General features: G+C 47.6%; 13 protein-coding genes across 13 annotated transcripts; 5 read left to right on the top strand and 8 right to left on the bottom strand.

Moving 5' to 3' along the window:
* Window positions 1-69: 69 nt before the first annotated feature.
* AGABI2DRAFT_113788 (hypothetical protein) lies at window positions 70-486 on the bottom strand (the record flags this gene model as incomplete). The annotated part of the gene is made up of 1 exon (XM_006453963.1): window positions 70-486. The coding sequence occupies one exon, from the start codon at window positions 484-486 to the stop codon at window positions 70-72; it is 417 nt and encodes a 138-aa protein (XP_006454026.1).
* Window positions 487-661: 175 nt separating this feature from the next.
* On the top strand, window positions 662-3611 carry AGABI2DRAFT_196703 (hypothetical protein; the record flags this gene model as incomplete). The annotated part of the gene is made up of 10 exons (XM_006453964.1): window positions 662-862; window positions 920-986; window positions 1035-1322; window positions 1376-1621; window positions 1676-1827; window positions 1890-2031; window positions 2081-2258; window positions 2317-2597; window positions 2656-2859; window positions 2914-3611. The coding sequence occupies 10 exons, from the start codon at window positions 662-664 to the stop codon at window positions 3609-3611; spliced, it is 2457 nt and encodes an 818-aa protein (XP_006454027.1).
* A 212-nt stretch (window positions 3612-3823) lies between these two features.
* On the bottom strand, window positions 3824-5756 carry AGABI2DRAFT_182028 (hypothetical protein; the record flags this gene model as incomplete). The annotated part of the gene is made up of 13 exons (XM_006453965.1): window positions 3824-3987; window positions 4056-4096; window positions 4152-4230; window positions 4288-4308; window positions 4365-4384; window positions 4442-4575; window positions 4629-4763; window positions 4822-4893; window positions 4949-4970; window positions 5032-5192; window positions 5255-5378; window positions 5443-5576; window positions 5673-5756. 13 exons carry the CDS (start codon window positions 5754-5756, stop codon window positions 3893-3895), a joined length of 1122 nt encoding a protein of 373 aa, XP_006454028.1. The 3' UTR covers window positions 3824-3892.
* A 974-nt stretch (window positions 5757-6730) lies between these two features.
* Window positions 6731-6886, top strand: AGABI2DRAFT_147398 (hypothetical protein; the record flags this gene model as incomplete). Its single annotated transcript, XM_006453966.1, has 1 exon — window positions 6731-6886. One exon carries the CDS (start codon window positions 6731-6733, stop codon window positions 6884-6886), a length of 156 nt encoding a protein of 51 aa, XP_006454029.1.
* A 28-nt stretch (window positions 6887-6914) lies between these two features.
* Window positions 6915-9207, bottom strand: AGABI2DRAFT_147399 (hypothetical protein; the record flags this gene model as incomplete). The annotated part of the gene is made up of 6 exons (XM_006453967.1): window positions 6915-7052; window positions 7128-7541; window positions 7613-7775; window positions 7868-8918; window positions 8952-9053; window positions 9111-9207. 6 exons carry the CDS (start codon window positions 9205-9207, stop codon window positions 6915-6917), a joined length of 1965 nt encoding a protein of 654 aa, XP_006454030.1.
* A 229-nt stretch (window positions 9208-9436) lies between these two features.
* AGABI2DRAFT_132769 (hypothetical protein) lies at window positions 9437-11309 on the bottom strand. Its single transcript, XM_006453968.1, has 9 exons — window positions 10810-11309; window positions 10607-10763; window positions 10528-10552; window positions 10369-10465; window positions 10198-10310; window positions 9865-10142; window positions 9793-9814; window positions 9599-9738; window positions 9437-9546 (listed from the first exon to the last, which is right to left on the bottom strand). The coding sequence occupies exons 1-9, from the start codon at window positions 11100-11102 to the stop codon at window positions 9502-9504; spliced, it is 1170 nt and encodes a 389-aa protein (XP_006454031.1). The 5' UTR covers window positions 11103-11309; the 3' UTR covers window positions 9437-9501.
* A 112-nt stretch (window positions 11310-11421) lies between these two features.
* On the top strand, window positions 11422-12802 carry AGABI2DRAFT_196709 (hypothetical protein; the record flags this gene model as incomplete). Its single annotated transcript, XM_006453969.1, has 7 exons — window positions 11422-11668; window positions 11728-11774; window positions 11830-12042; window positions 12101-12176; window positions 12225-12418; window positions 12471-12722; window positions 12776-12802. The coding sequence occupies exons 1-7, from the start codon at window positions 11467-11469 to the stop codon at window positions 12800-12802; spliced, it is 1011 nt and encodes a 336-aa protein (XP_006454032.1). The 5' UTR covers window positions 11422-11466.
* A 260-nt stretch (window positions 12803-13062) lies between these two features.
* AGABI2DRAFT_113794 (hypothetical protein) lies at window positions 13063-14433 on the bottom strand (the record flags this gene model as incomplete). The annotated part of the gene is made up of 4 exons (XM_006453970.1): window positions 13063-13314; window positions 13376-13623; window positions 13675-13731; window positions 13782-14433. The coding sequence occupies 4 exons, from the start codon at window positions 14431-14433 to the stop codon at window positions 13063-13065; spliced, it is 1209 nt and encodes a 402-aa protein (XP_006454033.1).
* A 647-nt stretch (window positions 14434-15080) lies between these two features.
* Window positions 15081-16569, bottom strand: AGABI2DRAFT_113795 (hypothetical protein; the record flags this gene model as incomplete). Its single annotated transcript, XM_006453971.1, has 4 exons — window positions 15081-15436; window positions 15492-15597; window positions 15646-16017; window positions 16072-16569. 4 exons carry the CDS (start codon window positions 16567-16569, stop codon window positions 15081-15083), a joined length of 1332 nt encoding a protein of 443 aa, XP_006454034.1.
* Window positions 16570-17114: 545 nt separating this feature from the next.
* Window positions 17115-18134, bottom strand: AGABI2DRAFT_189362 (hypothetical protein). Its single transcript, XM_006453972.1, has 7 exons — window positions 18013-18134; window positions 17856-17962; window positions 17739-17801; window positions 17640-17685; window positions 17469-17580; window positions 17373-17415; window positions 17115-17320 (listed from the first exon to the last, which is right to left on the bottom strand). Exons 1-7 carry the CDS (start codon window positions 18039-18041, stop codon window positions 17247-17249), a joined length of 474 nt encoding a protein of 157 aa, XP_006454035.1. The 5' UTR covers window positions 18042-18134; the 3' UTR covers window positions 17115-17246.
* A 230-nt stretch (window positions 18135-18364) lies between these two features.
* Window positions 18365-20196, top strand: AGABI2DRAFT_213648 (hypothetical protein). The gene is made up of 4 exons (XM_006453973.1): window positions 18365-18452; window positions 18506-18829; window positions 18883-19570; window positions 19621-20196. The coding sequence occupies exons 1-4, from the start codon at window positions 18371-18373 to the stop codon at window positions 19952-19954; spliced, it is 1428 nt and encodes a 475-aa protein (XP_006454036.1). The 5' UTR covers window positions 18365-18370; the 3' UTR covers window positions 19955-20196.
* Window positions 20197-20526: 330 nt separating this feature from the next.
* On the bottom strand, window positions 20527-21307 carry AGABI2DRAFT_189363 (hypothetical protein; the record flags this gene model as incomplete). Its single annotated transcript, XM_006453974.1, has 6 exons — window positions 21199-21307; window positions 21087-21149; window positions 21031-21035; window positions 20680-20977; window positions 20590-20627; window positions 20527-20538 (listed from the first exon to the last, which is right to left on the bottom strand). Coding segments are annotated over exons 1-6 (477 nt in total), but the record flags the coding sequence as incomplete, so codon positions are not given.
* A 68-nt stretch (window positions 21308-21375) lies between these two features.
* Window positions 21376-23543, top strand: AGABI2DRAFT_182039 (hypothetical protein; the record flags this gene model as incomplete). Its single annotated transcript, XM_006453975.1, has 9 exons — window positions 21376-21835; window positions 21886-22034; window positions 22082-22367; window positions 22417-22601; window positions 22659-22883; window positions 22931-23026; window positions 23079-23242; window positions 23296-23490; window positions 23516-23543. The coding sequence occupies 9 exons, from the start codon at window positions 21376-21378 to the stop codon at window positions 23541-23543; spliced, it is 1788 nt and encodes a 595-aa protein (XP_006454038.1).
* Window positions 23544-23650: the final 107 nt, after the last annotated feature.

Here is a 23650-nt window from a genome sequence, read left to right on the forward strand (position 1 = left end):
CCCCCTGAGGACAAAGATCGTTCCATCCATAGGTTTCATATAGACGACACCATGAGTAGCAATAATAGCCTACTTTAAGCCATACCTGACAATCGTTCCATGAATTCGACTTGCATGTGATTTGAAGGGCAATGTAGTGCAGGCGTTTCCTCTCCGCATAGCAGGAAAGGAGGGGGAGAAGACAGAGGGCGGGCGGGCGCCTGGGCGGATCTGGGAGGGAGGGATGAGGTGGACGTTGTAGTAGACACGGGGGCCGACGGGGTTGTGGAGGGGAAAGAAGCGGTGGTGGGCGGGGAGGGGCACGGCGTCCCATCCGTCGACGGCGACATTCATCGAGTCTGGCAGGATGGAGACCGTCGGCGGAAAACTCGTCCGGTGCTCATCCTTCGGCGCCGGTGGCAGTGCATCCGAGTTGCGTTTGAGCGGATTGCGGAGCCAGTTCGACGCGGTGGAGCCCGAGGACTGGCGTCGCTGCAGGACGGGCATCGTCGACGCGCACCCTCCGTTTTTGCAAACAAATTTAAGAGTCCTGGCCACGTGTGGTCCACCGGCCCCTAGAGATCTCCGGAAAAAACATTGAGACACGCGGCGACCCTCAATAAAACATTACCTCGCCGACCTCTCGGATCACTTCCCCGATTGGCTTTTTCTCTTCCCGACCATGTCCCTCAAAATCCTCCTCCTGGGTGCAGGCGGTAGAGAACACGCCCTCGCCTGGCGTCTATCAAGGTCAGATCTCGTCGAGCACATCTATATCTGCCCCGGAAACGGCGGCACACTCACCGCCAACAAATGTTCCAATCTTGACGTTATCTCCCTAACCGATTTTACCGGCCTAGTCGCCTTTGCGCTTAAAAACGATGTCTGTTCCGTTCATTTCATCTCCCCCACTCCCCGCATCAATCCCTTTCCATAACAGGTCAATCTCGTCGTTCCTGGTCCTGAGCAACCCCTGGTCGACGGTATTGAAACTCATTTTCGTAATGGTCAGTCTATCACACAAAACGCGCTTCTCCCTCTAAAATTTTCTCTAGTCGGCATTCCTGTCTTTGGTCCCAATGTGCTCGCTGCAAAAATGGAAGGCTCCAAGGCATTTGCAAAAGATTTCATGATGCGTCACGGCATCCCCACTGCCAAATTTAAAGTCTTCGGCTCCAACCAATTCGAGAACGCCTCCGACTACATAAAAACATGTGGCTACCCCGTCGTCCTCAAAGCCAGCGGCCTGGCCGCTGGAAAAGGCGTTCTTATTCCAGGATCTCAAGAAGAAGCTCTAGCGCAGCTCAAACTGATCATGGTCGACCGTGCTTTCGGCAGCGCAGGTTCGAGCTCAGAAAACACTGCGTAAATTTGTCTTGAATTCATATCCGCGTAGGAAATGAGGTCGTCATCGAGCAATACCTCGAAGGTCCAGAGATCTCTGTCCTCGCCTTTTCCGATGGCTATTCGATCGTCCCTCTTCCACCTGCCCAAGACCACAAACGCATTGGCGAGGGAGACACGGGTCCCAATACGGGTGGTATGGGGGTATACGCCCCTGCTCCTGTGGCTAAGCCAGAGATCATGGACCGCGTCATGAAGGAGATCTTGCGACCGACTGTCGATGGCATGCGCCGTCAAGGTCAGATCTTTCAATCGCTTAGTTGATGTTCTTATCAAACGACCTCTCTTCAAGGTTACCCTTTCGTTGGAATGCTTTTCATTGGCATCATGCTCACAAAGTCAGGTCCCAAAGTTCTCGAATACAACGTTCGTTTTGGTGATCCCGAAACCGAGGCTCTGTTGCTTCTCCTCGACGATAAAACTGACTTGGCCGCCATCCTCCATGTCGGTACCCTCTCTTCACCCGATCTAATGACCCCCTCACTTGGCTCGAATGCTATATATAGGCTTGCGCCGAACATCATCTCGATTCTATCGACATAAGATTCAAACCCGGTTATGCGGTCTCTATCGTACTAGCTGCAGCGGGATACCCAGGCAATTATCAAAAGGACAAAGAAATCACTTTTACCCGCGTTCCCTACGACTGTACGTACCAATTAATTCTCATATGCGCCAACTCAGCCCCGAATTCCAGTTAACATCTTCCATGCTGGTACCAAGGAAGTCAACGATAGGATTTATACTAATGGCGGTCGCGTCCTTGTGGTTGCATCATATGCGCCCACTCTCGAAAAAGCCCTCAAGTTTGCCTACGAAGGCATTGACACCATAAAATTCGAGGGCAAAACTTTCCGTCGTGATATCGCTCATCGGTACATGCTCCCCCCGTCTCTTTTCCCGTTTCCAGCCCTGAAAATCTTTTATCTTCAGCGCACTCACCCCAGAAGCGAAAACCATCTCAGATAATCGAACAGCTATTACATACGCTCAAGCGGGTGTTTCAGTAGATGCAGGAAACAACTTGGTTGAAGTCATCAAGCCTTTTGTTCGCGCCACTCGTCGTCCAGGTGCAAACGCCGAAATCGGTGGTTTCGGCGGTGCATTTGACATGAAAGCTATTGGATACAAAGATCCGATACTCGTCAGCGGAACAGACGGTGTTGGCACAAAATTGAAGATAGCTATTGAAACCGGTATAAACGATCTTATTGGTGCGCTCTTCTTTCGCCTTCGAGCGTTCGACAAGTAATGTTAATTTTGAGTGTGAAGGTGCTGATCTTGTTGCCATGTCGGTCAATGATTTGTTAGTCCAAGGAGCTGAGCCTCTCTTCTTTCTCGATTATTATGGATGCAGTAGGCTCGATGTTCACGTTGCTGCTGAAGTAGTCAAAGGTATAGCAGAGGGTTGTCGCCGATCCAATTGTGCTCTCATCGGTGGTGAAACTGCCGAAATGCCTGGGATGTATCAAGAAGGTCAGCACCATGGCTTGTGCTCCTAAAACTGTTTTCTGACGGAAACTTTTCTAGGCGATTACGATCTCGCTGGTTTTTCGGTTGGTGCTGTTGAACGTCAGCAACTCTTGCCCAAAATGAAGGCCATACAAGAGGGTGATATTCTTCTTGGACTCACCTCTTCCGGTGTCCAATCCAATGGTTTCTCACTCGTTCGTAAAATCATCTCCCGATCCCAATATACATACTCTTCTCCATGCCCTTGGGAAAATGCCAGCATCAACATTCCGTCATCTCATGATCCTCTACCTTCCTCCCCAACTGATCCATCTGCTTCACCCTCGGTTGTGACCATCGGTCGAGCCCTTCTCGAACCCACTCGAATCTACGTTTCCCAAATCCTACCTATCGCAAAACGTGGTCTCATCAAAGCCATGTCCCATATCACTGGTGGCGGATTCATCGACAACATTCCTCGTGCTCTACCCGACAATCTTGGATGTTATATCGACGCCAGTGCTTGGCCTTATCCACCTGTTTTTCAATGGTTGAAACGGGAAGGTGTGGTGGATGCTTTGGAGATGGCTAGGACGTTTAATAATGGGATTGGGATGGTTTTGATTGTGAGTCCGAGGGATGTGAAACTTGTGAAGGAGTTACTTGAGAGGGATGATGTGGATGTGAAGGAGAAGGCGGAGGTTTATGAGATTGGGATGGTTACGAGGGATGTAGGTGTTGAAATGAGGAATTTGATGGCTTGGTCTTCTCTGTGATTTTCGGTAAGGAAAACAAATGAAGTGGTGGGTAACAGTATGTGTTATGTATGTATGCTTATGTAGAGCTTCAATCCAAGATGAGTATGATAGATGTATCATGAATAAAGGCTTAGACATGAACGTAACTAGATCTTAAACTTCAGCGCAACTCAAACATCGACACGCAACTATTATCCAACAAAACTTTAATCCAATCACTTTGTGCAGACCCTTTAAAAGTCGCATACATAACCCCGTTCCTTCAGATTGTATCCCAAAATTAAGTTTTTCCCATCGCCTCATAATACGCTTCTCGCTTTGGGAGGATTATTGGTCAAAAACATAGAGAGAAAGTCATGAACAAAGTCCGCAGCCGCTATCGCAGTAGTCTCGGCTATAACACATAGTTGAGTATTAATCTCCGATCCAAAGAAGGAGTATATTTTTTCCATGATTGCTCACCATGATCATATGCAGGTGCGACTTCCACAACATCAGCACCACTGGAAATAGCATGAAGATCCACGAAGATGTAAATAGAGAGGTGATGTGACGTACACAAAGTTCAAACCGGCGAGTCCTCGGAGGATACGTTTGACTTCACGGACGGTCCATCCTCCCGCTTCAGGAGTGCCAGCTATACGAGATGACGATTAGGGATATGGGACCATGTTAGCTGAATGTAGGGACTTACTTCCTGGTGCCAATCCCGGGTCTTCATGATTTGACGATCAGTTGAAGTTGTATCATTGATAGGGGGTATTTACATACCGACGACGTCGATGTCGAGACTGTGGATATACTCATGAGTAAGAATTCTTTCTACCCGAGATGAGATGGGAACAAACCTGAGATATACTGGGCTGTCACCAATACGCTCTCGAATACGTTTGACAATTGCAGGGATATGGTAATCATCAATATCATCCGTCGTTATTACCTGAAAGCCAACAACGTTGTCATTTTCTAAATCCGATGGACCCTTTTTAACTCAAGGTTGAGTGGTTATAATGATTGAATAAGTCCAAAACGTACGCCGAGTTTGCAGCGGATTCCAGCATGGATGCTGTTATTAGCGATGAGACCTTCTTCGCTGGCGAGATAAAAGAAGGTGCCGTGAGTGACGCGGGACTGCTCAGTCGCTTGGCCTGGGTATGATGCCCAAGTATCCTGTAAGAGAGAAGACATTCGATAAAGTCGCTACACAGGTTGTTAAAACATCTCGTACCAGATGCGCGTCGAAGTGAATAACGGATATGGGACCGTAGACTTTGTACAAGGACCGAAGGATGGGTAGAACCTAGAGTGCCCGAGCCTGAGCACGGAGAAGAGAAAATTCAAGTTCAGATACTCGCAATTGTATGATCTCCGCCAAGGCTAAATAGACATTTCACTTATTATGATCTTCGAAGGTAAAGCTTAAAGGTCCCAAGCGTACCTTACGACTCGTGGATGAGTTAATCCATCTTTAGACAGAACAGGATGTCCAGGGCTTGCAGAACCCTCCTTGACGGATGCAGGCGTTCTCGCGAGCAGAGATGAATAAGCAACCTCTATCTGATCTACAGCCAACGCATTGTCATAGGGACTAACAGGCACCTAGTAATGTCAAACGATTTGAATCCAAAGATGAGAAGGAACAGGAAAAAAGTTGAACGCACGTCTCCACAATCAATAACCTTTGAACCTTGCTCATAAGGATTTACACCCCACGACATAGTATATCCCCTCACTTCCCTCTGCCTTCTACTTCCAGAACGAATCGCATACGGGCCAAATCGTGCACTTTTGACGTAATCAACTATACTCAGTCGTGTACCAATGTTTCAACATCAAACCGTATGCTCACCCCGTTCGGTAACTAACCGTGGTGTCAAGAGGCATTCCAATAATCGCGATATCGAATAATACATCTTCTTTCTCCAAACAGCGATGATATGGCAGATGCGAGAAGGAGAGAGGTCCGGAAAAAGGTTGATCAATCTGCGGACCGTACTTTTCTAGCCAAGTCGGTTCTTTGATCGCCTCTGCATCAGGGAAAATAGGACCATCGACAATAGAGTTTTGTCCCAAAACCACCTGAGGTTCGTGGTGTTGCCCCGTCACCAATGGCACGGGTATCGAGAGCAAAAGAGCGGTGAAACTGATTATCTTCAAAACCATTGTAGTCTGCGGAATAGTTTGACCAATGTTCGGTGTTCAGTCCAGGTTCTTATACAGCAATCATAAAGTCGGATTTCGCCAGGTTTCGCACCCCATACCAAGACCCGAAAGGCAATCCAGAAGTTAGATTCGTGCTACCTATTAAGGTAGTGGGTTCGTGCCGTAAAAGGCATATTAAAATACCACCACGATTTCGGACATAAGGTATTAGCGAGGGTCATTTAGCAATAACACTTGAAATGGTCATGGACGTTGATATTGAAGACCTTGGTATACATGAATCTGGTCTTGTGGGTTATTGACATAGATTGACGCGACTTGGAACTATGTCATACTCGAAGTTCAAGAGATTCATCTTAACGATGAAGTTACCTATGAGTTGGGGCAGGAATATATCATCACAACATACATACATTTGTAACGCTGCCCATACGGGGCATATGTAGAGCCGAGGAGACAAGTAGAATAAACGTGAACGGCGAACCAGATTTACATGAACCAAAAAAACTGGCCTTCAATAAGCAAACCGAAGAGTGAAACCAAACAGAATAAAAAAGGAACACCGAGATAAGACAGTCCTATGCTAGTGGGTAATATAGTTTCAAGGCATGAGGAGAGGGGAACGAGTATATATGTAAAATTGATAGTCATGATGTTGGGCAGTTGAGTCGACAGCATTTATGTGATAATAATCAAAGTCGTAAGCTAGCAATAGGAAAAAGAGCAATCGTCACAGATGTCGGAAGAGGACGATGATCAGAGAGAAGAAAAAAATGAATCTGACAGTATAAATCAAGAAAGGAGGGAACCAAAGAACAAGAATGGAGCCGAGCAACCCAAAGAGAAACTGAGAGATGAAATAAGAACACCGAGAAGTTGATGTGGAATGTAGGTGGTCATTTTTGTAAGATGAAACATATGAGGAAGGCGGGAGAGAAATAATGAAAGAGAAGAACAGATTTCGGCGTCCAAGCATGAATGGAGGTCGAGCGTTGGCACAGAAGCAATCGCCGAAGTGTGCCGAGATAAAATACGACTGTTCCAGAGGGACGACGAATAAAAAGAGCATCGATAGCAACGAAAAAAGGCAGGATGCGAACAAGGCAGAGTTCAGAAATCACAGAGACTGATTGAAACCAGGAGAAACCGATAGACAATCTAGGCAGAGACAGACACCTCTTTTGCAATATCTGGTGCTGCAGATCCCTTGGCTGCAGTAGCTGCAGCCGCGAATGAGACAGGAAGTTTATTGGCGGGGGGCTCAGAAGAAACATTATCATCAGGAACTCCGTTGTCCTGATATTGCGGGGAATCCTGTTCACAAGCGGAGGTTCAGCAGCTTGTTACACCTTTCAACTGAGGCGATTTTACCTTTATGCTAGGCGACCGAGATCGTTCAGGAGTTGTCCCACGCGTGCTAGCTTCTTTTCCATTGATAAGCGACGAGACCTCTTTCCTCATAGGTGCCGGTGCTTGTAGGATTTGAGCAGCAGTCGGTCCATTTACTGTCAAGGGGCTCTTCGAAGGCGGTGTGATGGTTCCAGCGAGAACAGGGAAATCGTCAGCATTCGGCACACGTTGCTTCATGTTCCCTTGCACATTCAATTTTTGCAACTTTCCGTTATAATGGTTGTGCTGTGGGTTGAAGCCGTGATGAGGGTGGTGTTGATGGTGTTTACCACTAGGCGGAAATCGAGGACGAGTATTGACAACTGGTCCATTGTCATTGGCGGTGTTCAAAGATTTTGACGCAACATCGACGCCATTTTGTTGGATCTGGGATTCCTGAATTGAATCATACAATCAACACACATGGTACGTAAAAGAAAAGAAAAGCGCTACGGCTGGTCCCTCACATCTCGAATGTTCATATTATTGAACTTTTCTTCCAAGCCATTATGTAGGAACTGACCACGTGGCTGTCTGGGACCACCTCCCCTCCCTGCATAGAAAGGTGCATGATGATTTGTAGATGCACTAGTGCCGTCGGGCATGATATGGGGGAACCGACAGTCGTCACTGTGTAGTAAATTCAGCAATCAGTAAAAAATGCATTTTTGGAAGGCATATTGGCAAAAAAATAAACTGTTCTATATCGGGGAATCACGTACCCATTTTTACACCTCCCGGTGGGGAAGAAAAGACAAGGAGGTTTAGGCTTCCCGAAGGAAGCGCGTCGACTACTCCGACGAGCATGCATGGGTACATCGCGAGTATGAGGATGAGGAACACCGTTAACAAAACCTTCGGCCCCAGGTTGAGGCTTGGGCATGCCATCAACCTCCGGCGCAAAGCTTACGTTCCCATTGGACAATGATGGTTGCTGTTGAGGATACATGGCGGGACCATCCGGTTGAACATTGAAGGGACCTACGGGCGAAGGCGAAAAATTCGTAGGTGACTGGGGCCCGGGAGGGGGAAGTTGAGGCTGTGGTTGATGGTGGAGTGGGGGTACGGGGGGACCCGAAAGTGGGACTGGCATTGGCGCAGAATGAGGGTATGAAGGTGACATGGGTCCATACGGTACGGGAGGCGAAACCCCATTCGGACTAAAGTGCCCTTGGGTAGGCGAGACAATTTCTGATGTTGACCTAGCGTGTACGATATGGGGAGGGCCAGGTGGTGGGGAAAGAGGCGTCATGGGAAGCGGACCATTAGCCTGCTGGTAGGTGGGCGGCGGGTAAAAGTTGGGAGAGAAAGGAGGAGCACCCATGGGGTCATAATGAGGGTAAGGTGCAGGGGGCGGAGCACCGTTGGGATAATAACCTTGAGGGGGATGCAAAAAAATGCACGAAGGACCATAACGACAGGCGGGGTAGTATCGACATGGAATCATACGAGCTACCTCGGGGGGAGGAAGATGGTGTGGACCCCCTGGTGAGTGGTTTCCACCCATGTGCGGAGGAAGGGGAGGAGGGTAATAGACACCTCCATCGGGGACAGTAGAAAGGGAAGGATTGATAGTGGGATAATAAGGGTATGCGTCCGGAGGAGGGGGAGGGTAGAAAGGCTTTTGGGAATCGTCACTCCCATCACGGAGGTACGATGATTCGGGACCAGAGACGCCATCCTGGAGAGGTTTGTTTTTTGCCTGTGCCAGTAGGCCTAGGATGACCTGGTCAGTCGTGTGCTGCTCAGGAGAACCGTTAGACGGATCGGCGCCTGGGGTTGGAAGGTGATCAGGGAACATCTCACATGAGGAATGAGTCAGAGACATACCTTTTTCGAGAAGAGCATGGATGATGTTGACGTGACCATTTTTGACGGCCTCAATGAGGGGAGTGGACCCGGACTCGTCTGCAAAAGTGGCGAGGACAGTGAGAAGGATACAACAAAAGGAGAGCGATGACGAACCTCTAAATTCAATATCAACTGGATTGGAGCCGTGGAGGAGATCGCTGACGACGTGGAGGTTGCCCTCAGAACAAGCCTTGAGGAGAGGAAAGGCCATGGCTGGATGGGTGGTGGATGGGAAAGAGGAATATGGGAGAAACGAGAGGGAGAGGCAAGATGAAGGCAAAGCCAAGCGACAAGATTTGTTCCAACCGGAGCTTTCGGAAAAGTTGGCCAGAAAAAAAAAATGAAAACCCGCCGTGCCCAGATCGATCTCTCTTCATAAGCAGCTTATGTCACACCGGTTGCCGCCCGTCGCCGCCCGCCCGTCGCACCATTCTCCTACAGGCACCAAATTGCATCAAGTCCATGTTAGCTCGAGATGTAAGTATCAATTATACTAGAATGCAGTCTACTGTCTATCGTTCAGCCCAGGAAGGATTTGTACAGTCCGCCACTAATCCAGTCAGTCTCTCTCTTATCTTCCGCCGATATCAGAATATACTCACCCGTGGCACCGGCGAATCGACTTCCATGCCCAGTTTCCGCAACAGGTGACGTGTAGGTTTACCAGCTGTTGGAGGAAGTTCTAGTTCTTTAGAAGGTGGAAGCTCCATGAGCTCGCGGATTGCCAGGCGGGTATCCTTGCCTATATACCCATATGTCCAAATCGGTCAAACATCCGGAATAACAAGCCGCTCACCGTTATACAATACGTCATAAATCTGCTTTACTATTGGCAACTCGAAATATCTCAGGCATGCATGGAACTCACCGCCGTAGCAATGGGCGCACTAACGCCTAGGCCATCGATTATCGTCTTCGCTCCCTTGGCCGTGGTTACACCTTCTGCCACACTTCCCAACGTATTGAGAATAGTATCCAGTGACTCTCCTTGACCTAGCCTGAAACCAACAGTGTAGTTCCGACTGTTTGGTGAACTACACGTTAGGAACAGGTCCCCAACTCCTGCAAGACCCAGAAAGGTTAATGGTGATGCGCCATATGCTGTCCCAATGCAAGTCAGCTCGGCCAGGCCTCTGGTGATGATCACTGTACAAATACGAATCCATCAGTGTCTCGAAGAGGATTCAAGAATCGTACGAACTGGCACGCGTGTTATTTTGGAAGCCTAAACCATCTGACATGCCAGCAGCAATCGCATACACGTTCTTCAGGGCACCGGATAGTTCAATCCCGATGGGGTCTCCATTTGTGTAACTCAATTCGACCATCAATCAGTAGAGCATACTTGCATATATTGAATAAAGCCGCTCACCATCTGAAATGAGGCTGATGGAAAAGCGTCGCAGCCTTATTAGCCTCGATCTCAGTGAAAGACGCCACAGAAACAGAAGTGGGCTGCCTGTCAACGACTGAATAAGGGCGGATATAATAAGTAAAACGAGGTGCAGGCATGACAAAGAGATCAACTTTCTTTCTTTAGCAAAGGAAGGTCCGGACTGCAGAAATGCTATTGGTCTTATTCCTGCCACGGAACAGAAATTGGAACCCACAATAAAAGCTGCAGCTTCTGCAACTTCCGGCCCACAAGTATCTGTGATAATCTCGAGAGTGAGGGCATTGGATCCGACTTCAATGCCCTTGTTGACAAATATCATGAGTGGCATGTTCTCTATGTTAAATTTCGGACGAAGAGTGCGCAACATCTCCCTAAAATCATGTCAGAGGACAATGTACAAAATCAACCTGGACGTACCTCAGAAACTGAGTTGGAATAGCGAACAATAAGACGTCCATATTTTCCATGAATTCTTCTGAAGGAAGAGCTGGTCCGACTGCAGTGATACTTTCGGGAAAAACATGGTCCTTGAGATAGGCAGCATTGCGGTGATATTTGTTAAAATGTGTGACTATTCTCTCCTCTCGAGCCCAGATATAGACGTCATGTTGAGAGTCTCCCAGGTGAGAAGCAAGGCAGGAGCCAAAGTTTCCTGCTCCAAAAACGAGTACCTTGGATGATCCCTTCGGCTGGGTTTTCGCGTTGTACATGGCCAAGGAACGTAAAAAGGGTCGACGAGGAGGATACAGGGGTCGACTGGGCGCTGGCCTTATATAAGAAAATGGCTGGGGCTTTCTCGAGGTGAAAGCATGTAGCAGCGAGGACGGTCGGTGCCACATCAAATTCCGGACCCACTCTAAGAAAAAGCCTGATACTCGAGCCGAGATTCTCTTATCCCAGGCAGCCCTTAAACGTTCAGAGTATGCACTTACATCACAAAACGAGTTTCTCAAATTCGAGGCCCGAGCTGAACGCATCGAATCACGTGCGCCACGTTCGCGCTGCATGCAGGGCACCGCTCCTCCTTCTGCTCCATATCTATATCATATTCCCTCTCTCTACAATACCCTTAGTATGCCTATTCAAGACCGCACAAATGAATTTAGAGCATGTGTAGACTCTATTCATCACCGCTCTGTCTCGCGTGGCGTAGAACAAAAGCAGCGACTTCTGCAGAAGGACAGATCCTCCTCGAAGAGCAAATTTTCTCGTTTGGCTTCCGCGATTGGAAAAGACATCAATAATACCACTCTGAAACTCAATAAACTTGCTCAGCGTACGCTTCTGGAGTTTTTGGCCGCATCTGCAGGTTCACTCATATCTCGCTCCCTATAGTTGCAAAACGAAAAACCTTGTTCGACGATCGGCCTGTAGAAATCAGTGTATGTCCTGCCACGCATGAAAATCGTTCCGGTGATATGGAAGACGTCCCCACAGGAATTAACATACATCATAAAGCAAGATATTGCCCACCTAAACAAACAAATTGCGTCTCTGCAGGCATATGTCAAGCAGCGCAATGCTGGCAACACTTCGTCGGTAGAGAACAAACAAGTTGAAGAGCATACGAATAATGTCGTCATGCTACTGCAGAGCAAGCTTGCAAACACCAGCGTAACATTCAAGGACGTGCTAGAAGTACGGACACAAGTGTGTTGCATGTTTGCTAGTATCTCTGGTTTTTTCCTTCTAATGCAGCATACCCTAGAACATGAAGGAATCGAGAACACGGACAGAACAATTTATGTATAGCGCCACATCGGCAGCTACACAACCACCCTCTAGTAGGCACCCCTTTTCACCCAGGTTGGAAAATGCTCATATATTCCCAGATTCAGTATTGTACAATTCTTCTAGAAATGACCCAATGGGCGACGGTACCGCCAATAGTTTCGATTTCAAGGGTAAAGGCCGGGCCACACCCAAGAATGACGAACTATCTCTCGATTTGAATGCGGTGGAGGGGGGGAGCGCCAACGGGCATGGAGATGGTACATTCATGCAGATGCAGCTAGTTGAACAACAGGTATGCTTCTCTCCTCGAGACATTTCCGTCCTGACGGTGTTCTTGGCTACAGGATACATACATTCAACAACGCTCGACCGCTATTGAATCTATTGAAACCACCATTGCCGAATTGGGCCAAATCTTCACTCAGCTTGCTAACATGGTAGCTGAACAACGAGAAACAGTTCAGCGAATCGACGAAAACGTCCTTGATATTGAGAGCAACATAACCTCTGCCCATGGAGAGCTTTCGAAATATCTGGCAGGTATGATGAGTAACCGATGGCTCATGTTAAAAATGTTCGGCGTCCTCATCGTCTTCGTAAGTTTCTTATCGTTTTGTAATCCGGGCGTGAATCTAATATGCTTCTTCAGTTCCTCATCTTCATTTTGGTTTCATAATGATTGCCAGCACCTTTTACTTGTTTCGTTCCCGCATGTTTATTCTTATTCAGGAGCTCTCGCAGGGTTTTTTCTTTTCATTGAGTAGTACGGACCGTAGTATAAGTGCGCATTGATTGCCGAGGGATCAGAGTTAATGGCGACTGGCTACATATTGTACATGTTGAACATGAGTAGGTACAGGTACTTGCAGTTGGACCATTGCCTTAGCAGTGACGTGGCGTGCCTAGTGAATATAATACAGAACACTAATGGAATACTCAGCTGACGGGTATAGCATTGACACCAGTCCCCCAGTCCTTGGCTTTTGTCCGGGATCCACGAGTTCGTTCGCCTTTCTTGTGCTTCTTTCCACCTCTACGAGCTTCGTCCTCGGTTACATCACCGACTGTCCATGTTCGTTTCGGATTGGCAGAAGACTGTTCGATACCAGACGTCGCAGAATAACGTTGAGGTTGATCGGGCCCAGAGGGTAGGGAGCCATCCTTTGAGTTCTTACTACTTTTGTTTCGCTAGTTAAAATGGATCAAGGTTAAAACGAGTGGCTCATACGCATAAAAGAAACACTTATACCCGTTGGCCCAGGAGCGCCTTATTTCTTTCCCTAACTTTCTCCATCCGTTTTTCACTTTTTCCGCCTCCGCCTGCGGTCAATTCGACATTAATCATTCGACCCTCGAGGGTCGAGTGATGGAGTTTAAGCGCTTGTTGAAGTCCAGTACGATTGGTAAATTCGAGGAATGCACAGCCTTTGGATTTGTTCGAGGTTTTGCCAGTTGATGAAGATTTTGGGGTAAGCAGGCGAATTTGAGGTGGTGGATCTAAGGTATACGGATGAATATTGCAACATGCTAATAAATATTAGGACGTACCACAGGCAGAAAAATGTGCTTTTATTGCGTCGACTGATGTGGTATACTTGAGATTGCCTATAATCACACTTAACATCATGTATGGAAGAGAAAAAGCGAAGACGTACCAATAAATAAAATGAGTCTTGCATTGTCCTTCTCTTTCTCCTTCCCCTCACCTTCGTTTCCACTCACTTCCTCGCCTTTGCCTTCTTCGACGCCATCCACTCCAAGCTCATCTTTCTCTGATTTCCGCTTTTTACTGCGTCTTTCTTTGTCCAGGACCCCATTATCGACTGCTTCCCGTTTGCGTTTCCTGATCGTTTTTTCGTCTCGTGTTTTACCGTTCCCATCAGACTGCCCACCCCCTTCTTCACCGATCCCTTGGCGTTTTTGCTGCCCGCGTTTCTGCTGCTGCGGCGAAACGACGACATCATGAGTCCCTTCCTTGCTTCCACCTGCCTTTTCACTTCTTGCCTCGGCGCCCTCTCCGCTTTCCCTCTCCACTGTTCCCATTTGATTCGTGCCGCTCGCATCACTATTGCCGCTCGACTTTTCCACGAGAGCGACATGAAGATCTTCCATTTGATTGAATCCCTCTTCATCATCGTCGTTTTGAGGTTTGTGTTTGGATACACTAGACTTGGATTTATCCCGGCGGAAAGCAATAGCTTTCTTTTGCTTTTTAGTCAATTTTGGTTGTTGGGAAGGATGCGAAGGTGAGGACGTTTTGGAGAGAGGAGGGTTGGAGGCGGTGGTAGATGTAGTAGTATCGCCCATTCTTTTTCCTTTGGTTTATATATGTGCGTTATGAGATGATGAGACAGGTTTGCCGGAGTCCTTCAGGAGATATCGGATAGCCTTGTATCTGATCTTGAACTCGGCACCGGAGGTTTTCAAGGCCAATTATGAAGTGGAGTGAAGTATGACTACGAAGAGCGAGGTGAGGCGTGTTTCCGAGGGATTAGAATGATGATTGAAAGAAAAAAAAAGACTATTACGTCCGTATGATCACTGCGCACGCGCAGCGCAGCGGAAACGAGGCTGAAATGAGGCAAAGTCACTTTGACGGACAACTGGCACACAGCCAGAAAAGTGAAAGTTGGCTTACTGCGGTCTTCAAGTGGAGGTACTGGAGAGTCTGCCGCGAGCTGCTCGCAGTTGCCTCCAAAATCGAATGGACTTGGTTGCTGAAATTGATGCACGTGATGAAGCAGCTCGAAAGTTTGGATTCCACAGGATTCGGGTCGAATGAAGACGAGATAATTTGTAACGGTTATGCACATAAAGGATGTTCGTAAATTACAGTGATCGAATGTGATGGCTGGTCAAAATAGGAAACATGCAAAGAAAAAAACCGTCGCAGAGAAACAAAACAGAAATTCCTTAAGCACGGCAGTGAAGCAGAAGCAACAATAATGATAATCTTATCCCAACGTCAGACCGTTCACTGCCTCTCCGGCGCCTTCAACGTCTTTCTCTTCGCCCTCTCTCCTCCGTATGATAGGTCTTAATATAGGACTTGCAAGGGCCATAGTGGAGCGGATGGTTGGGCTAGACGACATAGCACTGACACTCGGCGGGAAGCGAGGGTAACTTCCGGAAATTGTCGGTGAAGAGCATGCCGAGTTTACTTGCGATCCAGGAATGTTAATTGGCACAGCAATAGGCAGTCTCGAGCTGCTTCCTCTGCCAATCGGTGTCCGTTGGTTCGATTCGAGTACAGCTGGAGAAACAGCTCGCCGTTTACTACTTGATGGATATGGGTCGAATCGGTCGTCAACTGTGAAGATATGAGGAGTGAGAAAGATGAGAAAGTATAGCACCCTCACATTTACGCTTGTTCGATCGCATCGCGCTGGTGGCAGTTGGAGGCGGCGTGGACCGCCACTGATTTATAGGCGTTGACATCATTGACATCGAGGGTGACCCCAAGAGTGGCCACTTAAATGTGTTCAGTCGATTTCAGTAAAGCTATAAATAGCGTCTTACCGCGTCGATTTCCATAGCACCTGAATCAGAGAGTTCGGAAGAACACATCGCCATTCCATCTCCATAGATGCTCCCGGCTGGAGTCACCGGTTTCCGAATGTTAATAGGGTCAGTGCCTCCCGGTGCTGAAAAAGCAAACGGTTCTTCTGTCTCGTCATTCTCATCATCATCGCTTGGAGTGTCTTCTCTCTGATTATCTTCATGGCCTGCCTCCTCCGGGTATCGGCCTCGATCGCTCGGGCGGGGCGTGCGAGGTTGAAGAGGTAGATCCGAACAAGATGTGATGAGGCGCTGGAAGGCAGCTTCCGATTTAACTTCGGCCTCATCTGGACGTGATTCAGCCAAAAGACCCTGTATGCGGAGCTTTTTTAACTGCAAATAGCCTGGTTAAGTCTACAACTTCTGCGCCGAAATATAAACACATACAGGGAGTGTAACGCGTTTCCCTGAGGTAGTCGTTATACCATAGCTCTCTAGTTCGTCCATATTGGTAGATGATTTGCGTCTCGGAGGGGTGAGGGGTGGCGCTCTGGCAGTCGAAGGAATGGGTTTAGCAGGAATGAGCTCGTCTTCACCACTATCGCTAGCCTTCATGGGAGGTGTGTTTGTTCCTGAGGTAGGAGAGTCTGTGGCCATGCGCTCTCTGTCGCTATCATAGGGATCTTCGGTCAGGGAGAATGATGCATTACGACTACGCCGCCTTGAGTGAGTGTAAGGAGTGAAAGACGCTGTGAGGGGGCTGTGGAGGCGGCCTTCACCAAATAAGGCGGTTTTCTGAGACAGAAGGCTGGGGCGACGGAATCTAGAGAGCAGAAAGGATGGGTCATCGAGGGTTAGGGAGGAAGACGATGCGAGGGGACTGGAAGGGAGAGCGAAATCGGAAGAAGAGGTGGCGAGAGACGGGCGGACAGTGGCCTTGGGCATTCTGCAACAGCGGAGGGGCTGTAGTGCGTCTCCTGTGGTCCTTGTCCTCCCCATCCTCAAATACCACTCTACTGTATCACTTTCGCACGCATCCGCTCCCACATTTTCTTGACACAAACACGGTTAGTCGAGCGCACCAAGCAAACCTCGGTCCATACTCTCAACGACGTTCAACATCTTATTATCAAGTAGCCAGCTTTTTGCTTTGGAAACATCATTTCAGGGGCTTGATCACTTCGAGTGCGGATGACATTTCTAGCACCTCTAATTGGGCGTCTCGTCCTCAAGGGTTCAGACCGCTGTTCTCCCATCTTGACTTCTTCGTCAGACTAATTATGTGTCCATGTCAACATTGACAAGCTCTGCTCTGCTCGTGATCAGGCGTCATCGCATCGTCTATGATTACCGAACTTCTCGGTCCAGAATGCAACTAAAAACTCCGAAATAGCTGTCCACTAAGAGCAGGGAAGGCTGGTTTCCGAGAGATCATATTGTATACGCCGATGGGGATCCAACAATACCCATTCAAAGAGTTTCGAATCTAGCCACGAATATCTTGCTGCTGGTGTCCTAGCACTTTAGCTTCAATGCTGCTATATACATATTCACGCAAACACCTCGTCTCTATGTCGCAGATTCATTGATACAAATCCTTTTTTTGAATGGTTGACCCCAATTTAGATACCGAATTTCGCAGAGACTCCCTGCCAGACCCAAAGACCGGCATAGTATGCAGCGCCAGCTGTGACGCCTACCAACAGAATCAACATTCGGGCTAATTAAATTAAAGTCGTTAAGCTCACCGAGAGAAGCTATACCCGAAACTTTGTAGAGAGGTGAAATTCGCTGAAAACAAAGTCAATGACAGTCTTGTACATTCCCAATATCACTGAACATACTTTTGCAGGATCACCACTAAGATATCCAAGGGTATAGGTAACGCGGGACAAAGACCACAAGCCACAGACTGAAGCAGCGAGGACAGGCATCTGGGAGCCAACTATCAAAGTGCTTGAAACGACACGCCTGTGAGCTCTCTAACATACACGATTCATTTGAAAACAACTCACGTTGCCCAAATGATAGGAATATGCTCCAGAGTGTTTTGATGAGTACCTGGAGAGATAATGGGTCATTCTGAGGGACGACAATAGTCGTTGGAAACCTACGTTGAGCACAGTTGAAGAGGTGCGCATCATTACTGGCCTCAACTTCAGCCTTCTCGGCATACGCTGTTCCTCATATCAGACGATAGAACTTGAAAGAAAACTTCAATATGTGCTTGCCTTGAGGATATTTAATTCCAGCGCGCTTTCTATACTTTCCAACAAGAAAAGTGTGCCATATTAAGAGCGCAGCAGTGGAGAAGATAGCAGATCCGACATATTGAAAGCTTAGAATTCAATTAGACGAGGGTATGCTTGATGTATCAAAGCCACTCACCCTTCGGGGAGTTGGATAGTAACCGACATGGTGAGGGTGTAAACTTAGAAGAATTGACACGTTTCAAGCAACTTTCTTACCCACACCGTACGCATGGGAAAAAACATTGCCCTTGTTGCGTTGTTGCCCGCGGGTTCGTTCAGCAGCTGACTAATGTGCAGATCAAACTTAAATGATGGAATCAATGGCATCACGTGCATCATTTTTCAAATCACTTCGATGCAAGTTTTGTCTATATCATTTATTATCTATGTCAAAACGCACCGCAACAGCGATTGAAACTTCGACAAGGGCCGGAGAACCCTTCAAAAAGGCCTCCAGTAGTGGCCAACGGAGAGAGTCTGAAGCCGTCGATGAGATGGGAGAGTTTGAAGACAATTGGGAAGACGAGATCGAGAGCGATGAAGACGCAGTAGATGCTGAAGCTGAAGATAAAGATGGTGTGCTCGAAATGATATAGAGAGTCATTGCTTAGGCTGATGAACTTATGTAGGGATGGAGGTGGATGAAGTACTCCCCGCGATTGAAGAGTCTGAAGAACCGCAACCTGCAAAAGAAGCGTATATTCCTGGTCACCATACTCTAGGAAAGGACGAAATTCTCGAAGCGGACGACTCAGTTTATATTATGCGACATACTCTGGGCGTGGACTGGCCCTGTCTATCTTTCGATGTTCTTCGGGATAATCTAGGTGACGAACGACAGAGATACCCTACGACAGCCTATATTGTAGGTGGTACCCAAGCCGATATCGCAAAACATAATGAGCTTATTGTTTATCAAATGAGCTCTCTGCATAAAACACAGCATGATAACGGTATGTTCTTTAGCTTTTTCTATGCTCCTGCGGGTCCTGATAAAAACATAAAGCGGATTCTGACGAAGAAGACGATGACGATGAAGATGCTCTTGACGAGGATGCTGTTCTAGATTACAGATCCATTCCCCATCCCGGTGGTGTAAACCGAACGCGTGCTCAACCTCTGCCTGCAGGTAGTTCCCTACCCCCTACTACCCAACCTTACCTTGTCGCAACCTGGGCGGAGACCGGCAAAGTGCACATCTGGAACGTCAGACAGTTAATTGAATCTCTAACGGAACCCGGTTATGTGTACAATAAAGCACAAGCGCAGACGCCTGTGTTTACCATAAATTCGCATGGACGTACCGAGGGTTTCGCTATGGACTGGGCATCGTCTGGTTCATCCTCGTTACGATTATTGACGGGTGATAACCATTCTAAAATATATCTGACAACCTCAACGCCTTCTGGTTTCAATGCCCTCTCCCAGCCATTCGTATCACATACATCGAGTGTCGAGGATATCCAATGGAGTCTATCGGAACCCACCATCTTCGCATCTTGTTCTGCAGACCAGAGCATTCAAATTTGGGATGTACGTACGAAAGGACGCAAAAGTGTGGCTGGGATAATGCAAGCCCATGAAAGCGATGTGAACGTTATCAGTTGGAATCGTACAACAACAAATCTCCTTGTTAGTGGTGGTGACGATGGGGGAATCAAGGCTTGGGATCTGAGAAATGTCAAGAAGAAAGGGTAAGAGCTCAGCTTTTCGTTAGCTTCGGCAAAATCTGACAAGGATCTAGTTCCGGAGAGCCAGACCCAACCCCAGTGGCTCATTTTGCGTGGCACAGTAAACCCATTACCTCAATCGAATGGCACCCGACTGAGGATTCAATCTTTGCCGCGTCTGGTGCAGACGACCAAGTGACGCTTTGGGATCTGGCAGTCGAGCACGACACAGAAGAGATGGGTATGGATGACACGAATGCTGGAGAAAAAGAGGTTCCCCCTCAGCTTCTGTTTGTCCACCAGGGCCAAGAAGACATTAAGGAAGTGCATTGGCATCCTCAGATACCGGGAACCGTGATCAGTACTGCATCCGACGGATTTAACATTTTCAAAACCATATCTGTCTAATCGTGCCCAAGAGTCTAGTACAAACCAACGCTATTATTGGCTTTCGGAGAGCGTATCTGCAAACGCTCAGTCGGTTGGAAGGTGACATGCTGTGTGAAGCTTACTTTGGAAATATTTTTGTGAATGAGATCTGTTAAAACTGCGTAAATGTTGCGGATATCATGTATGTGTTGACGGGCGAGGAATAGCTGTCTATCATCGTGTTCTTTTAGTGCCAACTATTGGATTATCAGTCAAACTGTAACCAAATGCGGGCACAAACAGACCTTGTAGTCTTCAACATTGGGATATTTGATGAGTTTCGAGCAAAGTTTAGCCCTGGCAATGTAGTCCTGTCTTGTTGCATCACGTATGTTATATGCGCTTTCTTGTGAACGATGAAGTTCACCAAGAACCTCTAAAGATACCATGTAATTAACGCTTCCATTTACCTAGTGGTACATACCTTCTTGTATCTGTACACCTTGAAGAAGAGGTCGGGCAACAAGCGTTGCGTGATGAGGGAGTCACTTACCGAAATTGTCACCGCTGCAGTTCGGGTCAGTAGGGACGAAAGCTGTTAGTGGAAGTCGTACTCTTCAATCCTAAAATAGTACGTCAGTAAAGGACGCAGTGTAGACGGTAAAGCGATGTACTTTGGCAGTGTAAGGGTCACCCATAATTTAACTTGGTCCTGGAGATGATCTCAATGACTATGATTTTAAGTTATGCAGTCAATTACCCACAACTAAAGAGGCTAATTCTTCAGACTCCCTCTTGACGATATCATGTACCTTTTCGACCATGTGCTGGTTGGCGGAGACGTGATTAGGGAAACTTGCATATTTAGTATCAGAGGGCGCGGGAGCTTTATCTGCGCCTGAGGGTCCATTGTCTAATTTCCGTTTCTTGGGCTGCGGCCCAGCAGGCGCGGGTGATACAGAGGGAGCGGGATAAACGGTTGTGTCGGTCGCATGGCTTGTATGGGAGATATGAAATGGAGAGTCCGTGTTCTTGGTAGACTCGATAAGCTCAGTGAGCTCGCTGTTGCTGGTATGTGAGTGACATGTGTAAGTCAGAAGGGTAATAAATCATACAGTATCTGAATATTATTCATGAGAGTCCGGTATGGTGAGGGAGGAAGATTACTGACCTTGTTCGGAAATGATTTAAAAACGATGTCCTCGCCAGACTGGGAAATGGCTTTGCGGAAAGTCTAGTGAAGGTGAGGGGAAGCGAGACGAGAAGCAAAAGAGAGAAAGCACCTCCATTTTGCTGCTCAAAGACTTATCCATTTTCTCCAGTGATTCGATGGACGCCGCGTGCATGATGCATGATGCTGTTAGCCTGGCTGTGCTATTTATGTCTTGTTTATCCTTGCTTACCTGTGTAAGTATGGTGCTCAGTTCATTGCTGCTACAGCGCACTCCAGAGTTCAAACCATGTCGTCCAAGGATGAAAACGACGCCATCTCGGCGCTGACGGGCTTTTCCCTCAGCCACGTCCTCGATGGCCTCGAGCTTCCTGCCGGAGCGGACCTCTCGAACCGGCTCGGCATATCTGGGATCCCCACACTGTCCTCGACTCAGATTTACAGTGACAAGTGGGAAGACGGAGAAGATGCTATCGGTGCCGAACAGGGAGAAGATTGGGAAGCAGAGATCGACAGAGAGTTGAGGGAAGAGGCGCAGCGAAACCCACTGGCAGTAAAGAAGGAGGCCATGTCTCCCGGGTTCCAACCCAGAAAGAAACGTACCCGCACTATCCAAAGATATGTTGAGCGACCCAAGAGTGTATATGAGCTCTTTCCATCGTATTCCAAGAACAAGATTCTTGATTTCACTGAGATCCTCAAAGGAAACACAGCGAGAAAGTCTCGTGTAATGAAGCGTCATTATCTTGGTGCGTGTGTGTCAACTATGACTGCCTAGATCTAACGTATCGTCTTCCAGTTGAAACAAGTTATCCCAGAAAAAGGGAACAACCAAAAGGGTTTTTGGATGCCATTGTGGGTGACACTCAGCGGCAGGTGGAGAACAAGCGCGTGGAAGAGGTTGTCACTGCTGGGAGCATAGACGCAGATCTACAGAAGGCCATCAAGGTATATCTTTTAGTCTTCCTTTGTCAACTTCTCTAACTTCACCTTAGGAACGTGAAAGATCCGACGTTCCAGTCCTCTTACCACTCGATGATCGTACTTTCGACCTTGTCCTTCTCTCCAATTGGGAAGATCAAATCATGTATGAGCCTGACGATGTTGACATGGGCGCCGGACGGATGATTCCCGAAACAAGCTTGACCACCCCAGCCAACAAAAACCTCGAGTCTGGAATGTGGACTAAAAGCATCATATGGGGCCCAGATGTGCCGTTCAAAGATTTCACTCAACTCGAATTCAATCACGAAGATGATATCATCCCCGAAGAGCGGTCCAGTAAGTTATTGATGGGTTTCAATCGAAAGAATTACCTCACGATGTATAGCGGAAACTGTTCGACATCGCCGGCGTTTCAGAACGGATGCAGCCCAGATTAAAGATAAATTCAATCTATCTAACGATCATTTTTACGAAGTTGCCAAAGACGGGGGACGTCACCGTGTGCGGCAGACTTTTGGTCAGCTGGCGGTGGAGCATGCTTATCCTGCACAAAAGCTACAACTCCCTTTCGTAAGTCTACACTAGCTTTACCTATATTAACAAACCCTCAAAAAAATCTCGAATCAGTACAAAACGCGTTTATCAAAGCAAGAAGCTCGTTCTTTCCATCGTCCTGCATTGCAATTCCCGGCCAATATCGAAATTCGCTTTAGCAAGGTCCGTACTGCAAAGAAGAAGAAAGACAAGTCCGGACGGAAGCTTGGAAAAGGCGGTAATGTTGGAGAAAGTTTGCACAAGACTGGTGATCTTAGCCTGCGGGACACGAGCAATTTTGTACTATGGGAATATTCGGTGAGTTTCACCTTTTTACCCGGGACACTTTTTCATAATCTATTTAGGAAGAACATCCTCCAATTATATCCAATTTTGGCATGGGCAGTGCATTCGTAAATTATTACCGGAAGAAAGATGAAAAGGACGAATATATACCCAAGGTAGCCTTATTTATTCGTTGTTGTCTGGTGGAGCACCACTCACGCCTTTTAGGCTGAGTTAGGAGTTCCATTCGTCCTTGAGCCTCAAGATGAATCGCCTTTCATGAAGTTTGGTTCCGTCTCTCCTGGCCAAACCGTTCCAGCTCTCTACAACAACCTTATTCGTTCACCTCTATTCCGTCACAAGTCGTATCCCACTGATTTCCTCGTCATCAGGCGAGTCATCGCGCTTACTTTTAATGATTCTACATGACTTCAACTTTTCGCAGGAACACCGTCAAGGGTGACTCCAAGTACTTCATCCGAGAGATCAAGAATCTCTATGTACTTGGCCAAACATATCCAGTCACTGAGGTTCCCGGACCGCACTCGCGAAAAATCACCAACACCATCAAGTACCGACTGCAGATTATCGCCTTTAAGCTACTCAAGAAAAGTCCTGGAGAACGTTTGAAAATTTCTCGGTTAATGAAATATTTCCCCGATCAGAACGAATTACAAATGCGACAACGATTAAAAGTTGGTGTGTTCTATCCGATGACCGTGGACAACTTTGACATCTCGCTCCTTAGGAGTTTATGGAGTATCACCGGCGAGGGCCCCATCAGGGATTCTGGCGACTTA

This window comes from Agaricus bisporus, assembly GCF_000300575.1.
Source record: "Agaricus bisporus var. bisporus H97 unplaced genomic scaffold AGABI2scaffold_1, whole genome shotgun sequence".
In the NCBI taxonomy this organism is placed as follows: Eukaryota; Fungi; Basidiomycota; class Agaricomycetes; order Agaricales; family Agaricaceae; genus Agaricus; species Agaricus bisporus.

Excerpts from the sequence above, each read along its gene's own strand:
- AGABI2DRAFT_213648 (XM_006453973.1), top strand. The coding sequence starts at position 18,371 with ATGGGAGAGTTTGAAGACAATTGGGAAGACGAGATCGAGAGCGATGAA. Across the intron at positions 18,453-18,505 it reads TGAAGCTGAAGATAAAGATG|GGATGGAGGTGGATGAAGTA; the intron begins GTGTGCTCGAAA and ends GAACTTATGTAG. Across the intron at positions 18,830-18,882 it reads TAAAACACAGCATGATAACG|CGGATTCTGACGAAGAAGAC; the intron begins GTATGTTCTTTA and ends AAAAACATAAAG.
- AGABI2DRAFT_189362 (XM_006453972.1), bottom strand. The coding sequence starts at position 18,041 with ATGTCGGTTACTATCCAACTCCCCGAAGG. Across the intron at positions 17,581-17,639 it reads ATTCCTATCATTTGGGCAAC|CACTTTGATAGTTGGCTCCC; the intron begins GTGAGTTGTTTT and ends TGTCGTTTCAAG. Across the intron at positions 17,321-17,372 it reads TTCGGGTATAGCTTCTCTCG|GCGTCACAGCTGGCGCTGCA; the intron begins GTGAGCTTAACG and ends TTCTGTTGGTAG.
- AGABI2DRAFT_132769 (XM_006453968.1), bottom strand. The coding sequence starts at position 11,102 with ATGTACAACGCGAAAACCCAGCCGAAGGGATCATCCAAGGTACTCGTT. Across the intron at positions 10,466-10,527 it reads ACCTTCCTTTGCTAAAGAAA|TCGTTGACAGGCAGCCCACT; the intron begins GAAAGTTGATCT and ends GCCCTTATTCAG. Across the intron at positions 10,143-10,197 it reads CCAAAATAACACGCGTGCCA|TGATCATCACCAGAGGCCTG; the intron begins GTTCGTACGATT and ends GTATTTGTACAG.